This window comes from Melozone crissalis, unplaced genomic scaffold (genome assembly GCF_028551555.1).
Source record: "Melozone crissalis strain CALT ecotype California unplaced genomic scaffold, PUWL_Pcris_2 ptg000006l_1, whole genome shotgun sequence".
Lineage (NCBI taxonomy): Eukaryota > Metazoa > Chordata > Aves > Passeriformes > Passerellidae > Melozone > Melozone crissalis.
This window is the reverse complement of record NW_026535784.1, coordinates 56,026,792-56,042,381: the sequence shown is the minus strand read 5'-3', so window position 1 is coordinate 56,042,381 and position 15,590 is coordinate 56,026,792. Positions and strand designations below refer to the sequence as shown.

General features: G+C 50.3%; 1 protein-coding gene across 4 annotated transcripts in view; it reads left to right on the top strand.

Moving 5' to 3' along the window:
• The window catches only part of SLC4A4 (solute carrier family 4 member 4), a 114,988-nt gene extending 102,613 nt beyond the window's left edge, over nucleotides 1–12,375 (top strand). For 3 of the 4 annotated variants that reach the window (XM_054291487.1, XM_054291510.1, XM_054291502.1), the window contains 6 exons: nucleotides 2,581–2,649; nucleotides 3,905–4,078; nucleotides 5,977–6,138; nucleotides 8,588–8,684; nucleotides 10,509–10,588; nucleotides 11,317–12,375. In XM_054291487.1, the coding sequence (XP_054147462.1) occupies nucleotides 2,581–2,649; nucleotides 3,905–4,078; nucleotides 5,977–6,138; nucleotides 8,588–8,684; nucleotides 10,509–10,552 (546 nt within the window). In that variant the 3' untranslated portion in view covers nucleotides 10,553–10,588; nucleotides 11,317–12,375. The remainder of the gene's footprint in view (nucleotides 1–2,580; nucleotides 2,650–3,904; nucleotides 4,079–5,976; nucleotides 6,139–8,587; nucleotides 8,685–10,508; nucleotides 10,589–11,316) is intronic. The other variant, XM_054291495.1, reaches the window with a different exon arrangement.
• Nucleotides 12,376–15,590: the final 3,215 nt, after the last annotated feature.

The window sequence follows — 15,590 nt, the reverse complement described above, 5'->3', positions numbered from 1 at the left end:
TTAATTTCTAGGGCTGTTTGTACAGCTCGAATTTTGGTGTCTCAGGTAACAGCTTCCACCTCCACACAAACAGGCATTTCCATGCCTTTAATTTAATGCCTGATTGTGATAATCCTGCTTTTCAGTTTATGTGACCTTTCCCTGCAAGATCCCTCTTCCTCTATCCCACTGGGGTCTGTTAGTTCCCCTGTTATTGCTTCAGTCATTCATTCTTTGTCTGTGCTTCCCCTAAGACAGTGTGTGGGGAAGATCCTCGCTGGAGGACGCCTGAGGATAAGTCAGCATGCTGCTGGCCCACGTGCCAGAGGGAAGGACCTGGCAGGATTTCAGGACCTTTAGCAAATTCCAGTGGCAGGGTCCTGCTGGAGAGAGCTGCACTGCTAAATGCATTGCAGAACATTTCAGTCTTCTCCTGCCAGCGGCAAATTGAATGTTGACAATCCCAAATTTAATAAACCAGGCAATCCACGGAATAATCCCAGCTTTGTTTGCTGAGGGCTTTGCGGTGGTTGTGCTGGTTTTGGATGGTGCTGGTGTTTCTGCTCAGCCCAGGCAGATCTCCACAGAAACATCCTTGGCCCTGCTGGGAGGGTGACAGGCACTTTCCTATAAATACAGTTTTAGTCCTGTTGGCCTGCAGCAGCTTTGTTTGGGGGCCAAAGCCAGCACCCCCATCGTTAGGGAATGCTTTGCCAAGAGAAAGTCTTCCAAAATGACAGCACCACTTGCTGCTCTGCAGGCTCAGGTACTGAGGTTTCACCTCAGGATAATGTACAGGATTAATCATGATGGAATGCTGAAATTGTTCTTACTTTTAAAAAAACCCATGGAAATAAATAGAAGGGCAGGAGAGGAGAGCAGTGAAAATGAGCTGTCAAGCTCAGCTCTTGCTTACTGTATTGTGTTGTGTGTCATCCCTGAGTTCCAGTGAGGGCTTTGAATCCCATGATCACCCACAGCTTTGTGAAGCCCCTGCCGGGTCCCTGTCCCTCTCACAGCAGAGCTGTTGGCAGAGCCCAGAAAAAGCTGCAGAAAAAACTTTTACCTTCAGATGGGAAACAGCAGTGTGGCTCACTCGAGGGAGCAAATAAACGCAAGAGAAGGATGAGGTAGCAGTTCAGAAGCTCGCAGGAGGGGACAGGCAGTGAGACTCAGGAAGGAAGGAGAAATGCAGGCAGGGACGCTCTGGATAGCATATGGCTGGGTGACTTTGGTGCTTATGTGGCCCCAGGGAAATGCCTGCTGGAAGCAATGAGCAAGGTGGTGGGGAATATGCTAAAACACTGCATAGCTGCAGTGTTGTTTGCCTCTCTAATGAGCTCAGTGCAGGGGTTGGAAGGGGAGGATTCCCAGCACAGGACTGCTTGGAGCAGTGGGTGCCATGGCCTGGCTGTGGCTGCCATTCAGTGGCAGTCCCCTGGCACTGCACTAGGGACTGTCCTTCGGAGCTCATTCCATCCTCCCTGGGCACCAGTAAATCCCACAGAGGCTGGTACTCAGCTCCTGCCTGTGGTTTGATCCAGGCATCCCTGTTCCTGTCATGCCAGGCAGGCTGCCCACTCCTCTGGTGAGGGATAGAGACTCATTCCAGGCAGCCTGTCTGCTGCTCCCCTGCACCTTCCTCACTCCCAAAGGGAGGTGTGCCCCATGTGGAGTTATGGGCAGCACTTGGCACTTTGAGGGAGCAGAAAGTGATGTTCGAAAGAACACATCCTGGCAACAAAGAAAGGAAGTCAGTCCTGTATTTGGGAGTAATTCTGGATTAATGTGTGAGAGAGACAGAGCAGGAAGAGATTGGGTTGGCACGACTGTTGTTGCTCAGGTGGGACTCCAAAGAACATCCTTTCTGCATGGATTTGCATGGTTTACTGAGCTGGACTGGACATGGAATCACAGGATTGTTTTAATTGGAAAAGCTCTCTAAGATCACCCAGTTCCACCAGCACTGCCAAAGTCACCACTAAACCATGTCCCCAAGAGCTGCCTTTAAATTCCTCCAGAGATGGCAACTCCAGCACTGCCCTGGAAACCCTGTGCCAGGGCTTGACAACCCTTTCTGTGAATGTGTTTTCCTGAGATCCTACCTAAACCTCCCCTGGCACAACTTGAGTTACCTGGGAAAACGCGGTGTACCACAAACTACAGGATTGTTCTGCCTTTCCTTCTTCTCTGCCTTCTGTTTCTAGTCACACCACAAATCAGAGGTGAAAGGCAGTTTGAAGCTCACTGGAACACATTTGCCCACCTGTTCCTTGACTTGCTGAGTGACTGGAATCATGCCCTCTGGACAAGATGTCCAAGTCCTGGTGAACTGGGAGAGTGTGATTGCACAAATGTCCTTGTGTCTCTCAGAACACAGCAGGAGGATTTATTGTTTATTCAGCTTCATTTTATGAATTACATATTTACATATTGTTTCTTCAGCTTTATTACTTCCATGGCTTCATTCCTCTCTGTCATTCCCCCGTGGGTGCAGTTTGGATGGCTGACAGGCTGGGAATGTTGTCCCACCACGTGTTAATGGTGTGTGGTGTACAGGGAGGTTCTCACCTGGGCTCTCCTGCTCTTCTTGTCCCACAGTTCATTCCCATGCCCGTGCTCTATGGTGTCTTCCTCTACATGGGAGTTGCATCCCTCAACGGCGTGCAGGTGAGTCATCAGCCAGCACAGGGCTTCTCCCACAGCCCTCCAGCTTTACCCTTCTCCTTCACTGCCTCCTCCTCCTTCCCAAGAAGCCCATGAAGGGTGGCAGCTGCTGGCAAACTTAGCCACAAGCCCGGGTGTCCTGAAATGGCAGACCAAGGGACAGTGGCCAAGTGGGCACTGGCAGTGCCAGGGGTGCTTTGTGAAGACCTGGGTCCATCTTTGGCAACCAGGATGGGGCTTGGGGTAGCCTGGTCTGGTGGAAGGTGTCCTTGCCTATGGCAGAGGGGTGGAACAAGAGGATCCCCTTAGGATCCCCTCCAACCCAAACCATTCCAGGATTTTACAGGCTTCTGCCCCAGCTCAGGCTCGCTCCCAGGGTAGTTTGGGTCCTGTGCCACAGACTGAAGGCAAGGAAGGAGGATGATTTATGGCAGTGGGGTTGTTCCTCAATGCTAAGGAGCAGGGACATTGTTCTCCAGGGAGGGGAAGCCATTCCCCTCTCTTTGTCGTTGAGGAAATCTTACATAAGGAACCACTCTCATGCCCAGCGCCTGTAGCTGGCCCAAGGAGGCTGGAAGTGGTTTTGTTGCTTTCTGGCACCTTGTTAATTGAGGCCTTTCTTTTTCGTGCCGGGTTGTGCCCTGAGGGGAAGGGACTGCCTGTTCTGTGAGCCCCAGAATTCCCTCAGGCGTTCTGTAAAACGGCTCCAGCTTCCATTCAGTGCCGCGGTTCCGTCTGGTCCCGGCAGTGGGCAGTGAGCCCGCGCTCCGGCAGGGGACAACAAGGGGATTGTCCCGCTGCCCTGGGGCGGCTCTCCTGGAGGGGATTTCCCCTGCTCCCGACCCAGGTGGCGGGGGGGGGGGGGGAGGGGGGGGGGGGGGGGCTGGGATCAACAGTGTTTTGTACTCACTGAGAAATCCCCATTTTGGTTTAGCTCCAAGTCCATCCGGTCCAGCACAGGGACACTGCTGGGAAAGCTGCCCATCTTCCTCGCTCTTTGGTGAGGTGCTGTTCTGTTTTCTGGCAAGGCAATGTCTGCCCTCGCCTCTGTTGACCTCTGCTCCTGATTTATTTGGGGAAAACAAAAGCACAGCTTCTAAAGGCTGAATATCTTTCCTTGGCAGGAGCAGGGAAAGGGAGGACAGCAAGAATTCCCCAGAGTGTGATGCTGACCCTGGTTTGGGCATTCATCTTGTTTTCTCTCTTTTTTTTGTGCATCCTGTGTTTCATTTCAACATCTCTTCCTTTTCATTTCCAGTTCATGGATCGACTGAAGCTGCTCTTGATGCCTCTAAAACACCAGCCTGACTTCATCTACCTGCGCCACGTCCCGCTGCGCAGGGTGCACCTCTTCACCTTCTTGCAGGTGGTGTGCCTGGCCCTCCTCTGGATCCTCAAATCCACCGTGGCTGCCATCATATTCCCTGTCATGGTAGGTGTTGCTGTCCTCCCCAGCCCTCCCTTTCCCCACAGCCTGCTCCTTTCCCCCTTGGACACTCCTGTACATGTGTAAATCCAGCCTCTCCCTAGCGAGTCTGTGCCTCACAGCTCCACTCGTGGCACTCAGGGGGCTCAGTGTGACTGTGGCTGCCTTTCCATTAATCCTCTGGAGGAAAATGAGCCTGGAAAGTTAATTTTTTCCCAGGAAGGTGTAGTTAGTGTTGACCAGTCCTGGCTGCCAAGGTTAGATTTGCTGTGGTTTCTCCTTGAGCTGCATGAACCGAGGAGAGGTGCAGAGTTTCTGGCTTAGCCCACACTAGCTACCAGATGCAAAATGTCTCCTTGGCTTTTAAATAGCACAAATTGACAGAACCAAGAAGGAGGCTCAGTGCTAAGAGAGGTGTCAAAGGGAGGGAAAGGGAATGTCTCTTTTCCTTGGACTCCAGTAAAAAGACACTAATGTTGTTTACCCTCTGTGGGTGACTATTCATATTATTACTGGAATTATAGACACAGCTAGGCACTCTGGCTTGGAGATGGGTTTGACTTGTGCAAAAGGCAAAGTTTTATGAAAGTCCTGAATAACTCTTGGTCCCAAGTCACCTAATTTCAGGTTTATGGACATGTAAAATCTGAGTTGTGGGGGCTGGTAGGAGCTGCAGTGCTTATGTAAGGGAGAGAGGGAGGGAGGACAGAACCCAGGTGAAGAACAAGATGGTGAAATTAGAAAAGATTATGCCAGTTAAAAAAATCCTCCAAATGTTCCTGCTGAGACACATGCTCCTGTGAAAGATGTAAAAAATCAGTAATTCCCACTGATGTGGCATTCCATCGCAACTCCATGGCTGTGTTGCACTGATGTTGGAAGCTGAATGTAAAATCTCTTTGCCCATGCTAGAATCTGATTGCAACCCAAGGCTGACCAAGTTTGTTAGAATAGTGCAGACTCAGGGAAGGCACAGCCACAGCTTCGATGGAGCTGGATGTGATGGCAAAAAGCTCCATTTTCTGCACTCACGAGCAAAAAAGCACAAACTTCAGTTTGTGAGGATTCAGCCAGTGGCCAAGTCCCTGTTTATTTGGAGGAAAGGCATTTTCAGCACAGTAATCCACAGTGGGATGGTCACAGTGTCTGTGTGGTATCTTTCCCCCATGAGTAATTCCTCACATCCGTAATTGCCCCTCAGGTTATGCAAGTCAGAGCCTGAGATCTTCTCCTGGGAATTGTTTGTGCTGTGCATCAGGATGGCCTGGCACAAAGCTGTCCTTAAAGACAGCTTCTTGGGAGTAGGTTACAGCTCCCAGCCCCTTGCTGTACCCTCTGCAAAGCCTGTGTGGGATCTCAGTGGCCTCTGCTGGGGCTGTCAGGCCCAGTGTCCATGTAAGCACCCATTTCAGACATGTCCCTTCCTTCTTTCCCAGTGCTTTTGTTGCAGTCTTGCACAGAACAAGCTTTTACTCCAGTTTCCTGCTGCCACAATCCCAGTAAACTTTATTCTGCAATCTCTGGGGGCGTGAATTGGCCCTTGTCTGATTTCTTAAAAGTTCATCTGGGCAAGTGGTGAGAAATAAGTCAAGGTTTTATTACTCAGGCTGTCCTGTGAACCTGCCTCCAAAAGTAAATGAAAGTGCTCATTTGTTTGCTCTTTATTTCCTAATACAGGAGTGTTAAATACAGGAGTATTCCACTGCTTCTGATTTTTTCTGACATGAGGCAGTGACAGCACAACCTCTTAAGCTGACAGAGATGTCCCGGGTGTTCACCACCTTCTTCGTATGTTCATTTACAGCCAGAATTCGAGAGTGTGGGCTTAGAAGCAGAACTGAGAGGAATGCAGTGTGCCAAGTGAAAGGTAAAATGTGACTGGGAATCCCTCTCTGCCTTTGCAGATCTTGGCCCTGGTGGCAGTCAGAAAAGCCATGGACTACCTCTTTTCCCAGCATGACTTAAGCTTTCTTGACGACGTCATTCCAGAAAAGGACAAGAAGAAGAAAGAGGATGAGAAGAAGAAGAAAAAGAAGAAGGGCAGTATGGACAGTGACAATGATGATGTAAGGAGCTTCCTGCTCTTGTCACATTGCTCCTCCCTAGGTAGCTAACCCCCTGCACATTCCATGCCCTGCCCAGTGCTGAGGCTGGACATTTGCCAGCCACTTGTGGAGCTGACAGCTCGGTCTGCCACTGCTGCAGCTAATGAGTCCCAAAGAAAACTTAATTCCTACACAGCCTTCCCTTTTCCAGCCTGTGGTGGGTGATTTGTGCATTGCTAGGGGTGAGGTTGCACTTTCCAAGAGCACCAGGTACCTGCTGAGGTTTCATGCCCCCTGCTAGAATGCCTCTTGTCACCCTGCCTCCTCCAGCTTCCCTCCTACACCTTTCTCCCCTTCGTGGTCTCTTACATTTTAGGAGGAGAATGCTTTTCACCAGCAGCTCTGGCCCTACTGGTTTTCTTTTTTATTTTTCAAGTATTTTTGTAATGGCTCTTTTGGAAAGCACAAAATAGGTGTGATTTGTCATATTGCAGGAAAAGCTGCTTGGTGTTGGTAAAACTCATCACCTCCATGTTTCCTGAGCATCCGTGCCCTCTGCAGTGCACTCTGGTCCTACCTCAGGTGGCAGCATGCCCTAAATAGTGAAAAGTGACCTGGCTAGGCCACACTCATGTGCCTTTGACTGTTCTCTTTCCTCCTGTATATGTAAGAAGAAGAAATGTAGTCTTGGTGCCTTTAAATGTTCTCCTGCTCAGGTCTAACTCAAATGCTTTAAATTTATGTTGAAGTGCTAAACACAGTCCGTGGTGAGTTCTAAGCATGGTGTCACTTCTTCTGCTCATGTCCATGAAGAAGGGCCTTTCCTGGGCTGTAGGGAGAGGTAAGGTCACCTGAAGCTGGGAAAGAATCCCCTTTTAGCACAGCAGGAAAAACAGCTGGGAGGACTGGCTTTTAGTTGAGACAGCAAGCTGCCCTGTCCCATCATTGCTCCAGCTCCCAGGGTTTTCTTTAGCACCCTTGAGCAAACCCAGATGAGAGTAAAAGGGGCTCTGCTGAGGAATCAGCAATGGTTTGGCTCCATCCCCTCCTCCTGACTGGTGTGAATCCAGCAGTGTATCCATGGGGGAAGCCATGGCTTCCCTCTCTCCTGTCTGTTTTAAGGTATTTCCTCTCTTCCCAGGCTTTTCCTGAATTCCAGGTACAGTAATTAATCTAATGGGTAAGATATTTTATGCAAAATATTGGTCCTTAACTCTTGCTGGTTTTTTTCAGCACTTGCCTTTCCTAGCTTCCTGAACATACAGCACTGGGCAATTACTGGTTGGATTATTTTCACCCTTTCCCTTCCAGAAATATCCACCCCCAGAGTCAGTCCTGTGGGATCTGGGGAGCAGTGCATGGATCTGAGTTCAGCCAGGGGAGTTGCTGGGTGTCACTTGTGCTTTCTTTGAGTTCTGCTTGTCCCTCAGCCTCATAAAAATAGTCCTGAGGAAACATCTTGAAGTTGGAGTATGAAATAAGGCACTGGATATCAGTTATGTTAAAAAATAAATTTAAAATAAGAATAATAATCCAGGGAGAGCCAGTCTCTGGCCTCCTTAGTGTTTTCCTGCCCTGACTGGAAGGTCTCCTCCCTCTACCCTGGTATTGTGGGTCTGGTTTTCTTCAGAAACAAAGATGTCCCAACATTTCTGGCAAATCCCACCTTCCTGCCTTTGCCAACTTAGGCAGTAACAGCCTTTCCTTGGCTTTGAGGAGTTCCCTTTATTTTTAAAAAAGCCAAACAATTCCAATCACTCCTGTTGAGCAGAAGCAGGTGGTGATAGAAGGCAGCAGGGGTGAAATCCTGCTGGTGCCCCAGCTCTGGGGGACTCCAGCTTTTCCCTGTGCCCCATCCTGAGCTGGTTGCTGTTTCTCTGGCTGGGCCAGGGTTACAGAATTCTTCCAAGGGCTCTGGAATTGGTGAACCAGAGGTGTAACTGAGACTGGGGTTGACTCCACTTGCATTAAAGAGGGAGCTGAGCCAGTCTGATGTGAGGAGCCTCTGCCATGTCATATCTGGGCCCTGTGGAGCAATTGGGAACAAGCAAGGGCTTTTACAAGAATCCCAGCAGGATGAAGGGTTTGGAGGAGCTTTTCCAGCAGCTTGCTGTGTCTGCCCACAAATGCATTTTCCATCTCTATTTCCTGCAGCTGACTCTAGGCAGAAGGGGATGGTGTCTTTTATGACAGTGGGGTGGGAAAGGAGATGTATTACAATTTACAATCTCACAGGATGATTCTTTTCTGTTTTATTTTTGGAGTATGAGGGTAATCAAGGGAAGTGGGATGCAGTGGGGAACCAGTGGAATCCATCAGGCAGCTATGCTGGAGGATGCTTTTCTCTTTTCCCTTCCTTTCTTTTACCTCTTCCTACAGAACTGTGTGAAGGATAATTTTAATGTGTGGGAGACGATGAGGGAGAGAGCAGTGGGAATATTCTAAGACCTTTTACACGTTTCTTTCACAGTCTGACTGCCCCTACTCAGAAAAAGTCCCAAGTATTAAAATACCAATGGACATCATGGAGCAGGAACCTTTCCTAAGTGATAGCAAACCTGCTGACAGTGAGTAGAACTAAGCTCTTGCATGCCTGCTTGACTCTCACTTGCACTACAAAACTATATCTGTGTCTATTTAGTGATTTTAAAATAATTTTTAATCTTTCCTTTTACTTCAGAAGTATTCTCTTGTTCCTTTTTTTTTCCCTCTCATTTTTAATTTCCAGGCCCCTGCTTTATGACAGATTTTGCTTTTGTGAGCTTTTATTTTCTTTGCTGGTTACCAAATCAATGTTATTCCTTCTGGTGCCTCCAGTTTAAGTGCTTTTCTCCAGCTCCTGACAGGTCTCCTGGCCACCCACTCTCTCTTCCTCTCCTCTCCCTCTCCCCCTTGGTGTTAACCTGCTGATGGTGGGATTTTATTTTTTTTATCACTGAGCTTTGTGTTCTGGATTTGCAGCGCTGTCCTGTCACTGTTTGTTCCCCTAAGTGCCAAGCAGTTGCAAAAATCAGCATTTAACAGAGTAATTATTTATTTGTGTCATTAAGCTGCACAGGCAGAGATCAGTTGGCCATTAACATATTTCCCTTCTTAGGTGGTTTGTGCTCTTCTTTTAGGATTTCATTTCTGATGTTAATAGCTGTAATTGTTGAATTTAATCTTTATTTTCAGTCATTCCCACTTCACATTTTCCTCTTTTAAGTGAGGAATCACAGCTGACCTTGGTGGTTTTGCCTTTGGGATGACTTTGTAACATACTAAGGGTGTCAAATGCCCTTTTCCTCTGAGGTGGGAGGGGAGAAGTACAAACTAAATAAATTAGTGCTACTGCCTGGCTAGTGCTTCCTAGGAGCAGGATCTAACCCCTCTGATCTTTAAATCCTTAAATTATCCATGGATCTTTGGAACTGGGAGCCAGGTTCCTTTCCTTTTGGTAGCATATAGAGCCCTCAGGGAATGGTAAGCCTTACCCTGTAGCTTTTAGATACAGAGACACTCAGAGTTTGGGATAAAAATAAAAGCATTGGAAAGGAAGCATTTTCTTGGCTATTTGGATATCCTCAATGTTTTGCTGATGTCAGCACATCATCCAAAATCAGCCACAGGCAACCTCATATCCTCATTCCATGTATTTAGTGCATTCCTGATACTAAAAACAAACTGCATCCTAAATATTGTTATTCAGGATTTCAGGATCAGATGCCTTTTTTCCAACATCTTAAGGGCTAAAATAGTTAGGAAAAGTTAGTTGTGGCATCAGCCTAGTTCTTGGGATGCCCTTGGAGATGGAACAGATAAAATCAGCCATGGGCTGAACTGTAGTTGGTTGGTGTATTTATACATTTTTATAATCCAGTATTTTATTTGCTGCTTTCAAATTAAAAGCAATGTAAAAATTAAAACATATCAGGCCACTGGAATACCAAAAAAAACCCAACTGGAATGCAGCACCACTGTGGGATTGTGCTTGAGTGTAACTGTGATCCAGGGCATGTTCCTGGCAGTACTACTGACAGCAGCTTTCCTACAGCAAGAGCAGGAGCAGGACTGTCATTCCCAGAGAACATGGCTCCACAGGGTCAGCAGAGGGAAGCCACCGTGTGTCCCCCAAGGACGTGGGTGTGACAGAGGGGGGTAGCCCAGGGGGACAGGTCCCAGGTAAGTGTCAGGCCCCAAACAGGGGGAACTCCAGGGGACGGGGCTGCTGGCACCGCAGGGGTGTTACCTCAGAGGAGAGAAGGGAATGCAGAACTTCCTCACCAAGCTGTAAATCCATCTGGCAGCTAGCAAGAAAAGAGCTTGGCCCATAGATTTGGGGGAGCTGAGGCAGGGCTGGAGGCACTGCACAGTGGGTGTGTAGCAGTGACAGCCAGGCTTTCTTCCCCCAGCAGAAAAATCACCAACATTCCTTGAACGCCACACATCGTGCTGATACAATTCCCTTCCTTCAATCACATGCCATGCCAAGGTAAGCACCCCAAAATGCACCTCTGCCCCCCTCAGAACACAGCAAATTTCCTCCAGGGGACTCTTAAACATTTGGAGAACATTCCCTGCACTGGGTTGCTGCCTCCCAAGGTGATCATGAACAAGTTGATTCCACAGTTACTCCAGCTCCTGGCAGGGCTGGGGATGGGGAGTGGAGAACCTGGGAGAGACCTGGCAGCTTCCCTGGCCTCCTGGCTGCTGCACTGAGAACAGGTTTGGGAATCAGACCAGGAGAAAGATGTGGAGCTACTGGGGTAGCCCAGAGAGTTGTTGCCAAGGGGAAATAATCAATTTTTCCATATTGTGGTGGAAAACAGAGTAAAGAATAACCTTAAACTGCAGCAAGTAATAATTGCTCAGAGTCCAGTCCCTTGGGGCCAGCTTGGGCCTCCCAGCAGCAGGACTGTGATGTGGAGCAAGGCAAGTTTATTCCTCTGAAATGCCAAAGATGTGTCTGTGCTTACAGCTGTTAGACAGGCACTGATATTCATCCCAGCAGCCATGCCTGGATTATTTCAGTGGCAGCTGAGGGATGTTGTCACAACTTGGGGTGGAGCATCAAGATGCCCCATCCCTGGAAGTGTCCAAGCAGTGTTCAGAGCAGCTCATTCAGGTTATCTGTGTGTGGGCCTTACCTGAAATCTGGCTGTGCACTCCCAAAGCCCAGCATTTGTGCTGCTCTGACTTTGTCTGTCTTCTTCTTTGCAGCCCTCCACGAACTCCAGTAAAAGTTGTGCCTCAAATTAGAATAGAACTTGATCCTGAAGACAATGGTTATTTCTGGAGGAGCAAGGGAACAGAAACTACTTTGTAATTTGTCTGTCTGTCCGATCTTTTACCAGTTCATTTTGTCACTAGCCAAATGTTGAGAAGCTCCCTGCTCCCAGCGGCGAAGGTAACGGGGCCCGCCCTGCCCCTCCCTGCCCACGCCCTCGGTGTTTCCCGGACTCCTCCTGCCTGGCTGCGGGGGCAGCAGCGCTCCGGGCCCGCCTGAGCCCCGCGGGAACGCCGGGAGCCGCTGTCTGTCTGTCTGCAGAGCCCAGCTGACCTCCAGGCTCATTCCGTGTCTGCTCCCACTGCTGGAACGTGCTGCTAACCCTCGTGTAGGTAAAAGAGAAGGTACTTCACTCCCAGCACAGACAGACCATTGCCATCGCTGTAGCATGTTTGGAAACGTCCCTTTCCTATGCAATTTTTTTTAAAGAAACACTTTAATGGACTTAATCCATCAGGTACATGGAAGAGTGTTATTTTCCTAGATTATTTTGTTTAAATTATGGGGGCCTAACCTACGACTTTTTTTTTTTTTTTGACAATTTTTTTAACCTTTTTTTAATTACTGTAAAGAAAAATGAATTTTTTTCCTGCAGCAGGAAACATATAGTTATGAGTAGTTCTACCTCTTATTTCTAGATGCAAGGCTTTCTGTAAAAAATGTATTGTACCATATATAATGTGATTTTTACAAGAAACAAACCCATGACATCACACTGCAATCTCCAGGATGTGGCACAGGGCTGGATCAGTTCAATTAACACCTTGTGCTCCGAAGCATCTGTTTTTCTTAGGGTTAAGTTGGTTCTTGGAGTTTTTTGTAATGAGCGATCCCTGCTGTGAAAGAGATTTAAATCTCTTGTGATCTTAGAAGAGCCTGAATGGACAGCTGCTGGTTCTATCCCTGTTGTTGATTTCTGACCTGGGATGGCTCTGTGGTTTTCTTGGAACACCAGTATGTCTGTATGTGCAGTGAGAAGAGCCAAGGTGTGCCTCAGGCACAGTGCACGAGGAGGAAGATGAAGGTGGCCTGCTGGGATGTTCATCCTGACACTCAGATTCACAAAGATCCTCCTGTATCCCAGCCCTGTGTTCCACCATCTGCAGAACTGACCCTGCACCTTGGCTGCTCTGCCCCACACCAGCAATGCAGCAGGACTCAGCAGGCCAGGCATGGGCATCCCAGGATTTTGGGGTGCAACCAAGCAAGTGGACATCACATCAGGAGAGAGGTTTTCCTCTCTGCAGCATGTTCATACTGGTATGTGCATCTAAAGGCATCTTTGGGAAACTGGGCTTCACCAGGACATGGGGAATACGCAAAAAGCTTTGTCCAAAAATAAAAAACAGAACAAGAAGCAAAAGTACCCCAGCTCTCGAGGTGAATTTCCTGATGGAGACAATTCCATCACAGAGGATGGGCACGTGCTGCCACTTGGTCCTTGTGAAACCAAAGTCTGGGTTGGTGAAGTCAAGAGGAATTTCTGATGGTGCTGAGACCTTAAATGCCAAATTTTAGCATCTGCTCCCACACAGGAGCCACCACCTCTGTATAGCCCCTGCTCGCCCTTGAGGGGCCTCCCCTTCAGCTTCCATGAAATCTGTATTGGGTATCTTAGGAACTCAGCTGAAACCTGCTCTGAAAATGCCGGGGAAACTTGGGAAAGGCCTGAAGAGGAGCAGCTGTGGGATCCCTCCTGCTGCTGGAGGACAGGTAACTTGGGAAGTGTGATGCCAGCTTAGCCAATGCTCTCCATCCCTTGGTGGACACCAGTGCTGGCACCCGGTGGGGACACAGGCTGGAGCACAGGAGCTGCGTGGGGATTGCTGCACATCCTGCCCAGACCGTGCATGTGCAGCAATCCCCCAGGAGAGGTGCCATCAGCTGGGTCGCAGGGGCTGTCCCGCTCCGTTCCATGGGCACAGCTTCCAGCTGCTGCTGCCTGGTGACCTGTCTCCCCAAAAATGAGGTCTTCTCTTCTGAACCGTGTTCAATACACTTGAAGTGTCCTGACTGCTGTTCTAGATCTTTCTCTCTCTCTGTGTTGTGTTTTTTTGTGTTGCGCTGAGGGCAGCGCTGCCGACAGGACAAAGGCTCTGCATGAGAAGCGCCGCCCTCTGGCAGCAAAGGTTCTCTGCAGGCCTTGGAGAGTAACCAGAACGTGCTTTCGATCCAAATTAGGTGTTTTGTCGGAAAAGCCTGGGTGGGCGCTTCAGGGAATAAGTGTGGAGACTGACCCAAAGCCCTCCAAGATCAGAGGCAGCCGTCAAAAATGACCTTCCCCCAGCAAATGCCAGCTCCCGGCCCGCGGGGAGCCGGCCTGCGCTGCCCCCTCCCTGGGGCTGCCGCACCTTTGTATCTCTGCTGGAATCGAGTCGCACTTTGAGATACTTTTATTCTTGTTCTTAATTCTCCTAAGTCCGTGCTTTCTTTGGAGGAGGGAACAAGGACTTAGGATGAAATGAAGTGGATCAGATGGTGGAACTAAAAGGAAAAAAAAGCAGAAAACATTTCAAACATATTAAAGTGATTTTTTTTTCCAGTAATATGAAAAATGAAATTCCTAATAACATTATAGTATTTTACAGTTTTATGAAGCTTTCTATTGTGACTTTTATGGAATCAAAAGATGAAGATGATGAGATATTTTAGCATTTATATTTTTCAAAATTAAATAAATGTATACTGAAAATAAAGTAACTTTATGCATTCACGGGAGAGTTCATGTCTGTTTTCCCTCATTATGTGCCAAGTCTTGTCTGATGGAACCGAGATCCCAGAATCAGTTTGGTGATAAAAGGGGCTCCCTGACACCCTAGTGTTGGACCCACTGAAGCATATTTTGGGATACCTGGGGGAGCGGTTGGATGTGGAGAGTTGCCAGAAGGTCTGGGTCTGCTGGGCCCCCACTGGGCACTGCCCTCCGGGCCCCTGGATCCCTGCTTGCCCCCGGGGCTCCCCCAGCTCTGAGCTCAGATGGGGCCGGTGCACAGGGCAGCACTTGGAGGTGAAGGCACCTCGTGGAAGGGCTGGGCTGTGGCTGTGGGGAAATTTGGGATTCCCTGGGATTGCACCCCAGAGGGAACTGAGGACCATCTCCTCAATCACCAAACCAAGGGGAGAAGGAAGGGTCAGGAACTGACCAGGATCAATCTCAGGGGTCTTTTCCAATCCAAATGGTTTTATTTTGGGATTGTAACCTGCACAAAGGAAGTACCACTCACCTGGTGGCAGGGAGAGCCACCTCCTTGCCACTCAGCTCCTTGTTGGTCAGCTCTGGTGCCTCTGGAAGCTTTGGAGCAAGTACTGGGCAGAGTGGGCAGCTCCCTGGGTACCGGGTACGTAGATGAGCCCAGCGGTAGGACAGGTCTCACCTATTTGAAGAAGCAGACAATGGGCATGGGCAAAATGCAGCAGCTGGACACCGAGGAGAGGAAGGTCCCGGTCGCTCACGGCGATCCAGCCCCGCTGGTTCCACAGGGCCGCGCGCGACGGGCGAGAGCCTCACGGGGCTGCGGCCGGGGGAAGGGAGGGAGAGCCGGGCGACGCTCTGCCCCGGCGGCGCGGTGCTCTGGCGGGGGGCCGGGCGGAGCGGGAAGCCCCGGGGTTGCCCTATCGGGGGTTTACCGAGGGGACCGCACCGTGCACGGGATGCTGCGGCGGGGCCGCAACGGCGGCCGAGGGTGCGGGGGCAGAGCACTGCTGGGGTCTGCCGGGGGATCCCGGGCGATGCCACCTCTCCCCCGTAGCCGGATCCAAGCGGCACCGGGCCGGGGATCGGTTTCGGGCCCGGGATGGCCGCGGGCACGGGGCGCTGCCGGGTGCGGGATCGCGGCCGTTCCCCGGCGCGGGCGCGGAGCCGCCGTGTGGGGCCGGGACCCCGCAGGGCGCCCTCTGGCGGACACGGAGCGCGGTGCGAGCGCGGCGCCCCCGCGTGGCCGCGGGACAGCGGTGCGGGGGGCGGGACCGGCACAGGTGTGAGGGGCGGGGCCTGCCCGAAGAGGGCGTGGCCATGGGCGGGCCCGGATGGTGCAGGGGGCGGGGCCTGACAATACCGGGGCGGGCCCAGCTCAGGTGCGCAGGGCGGGCCCAACTCAGGTGCGCGGGGCCCCAGGGCGGCTGCGCGGGGAGGGGCGGGGCCGAGGTGATTTAGACCCCGGCAATCGGCTCTGCCGCCATTTGCTCAGTCAGAGCACGGTGCGGGCGG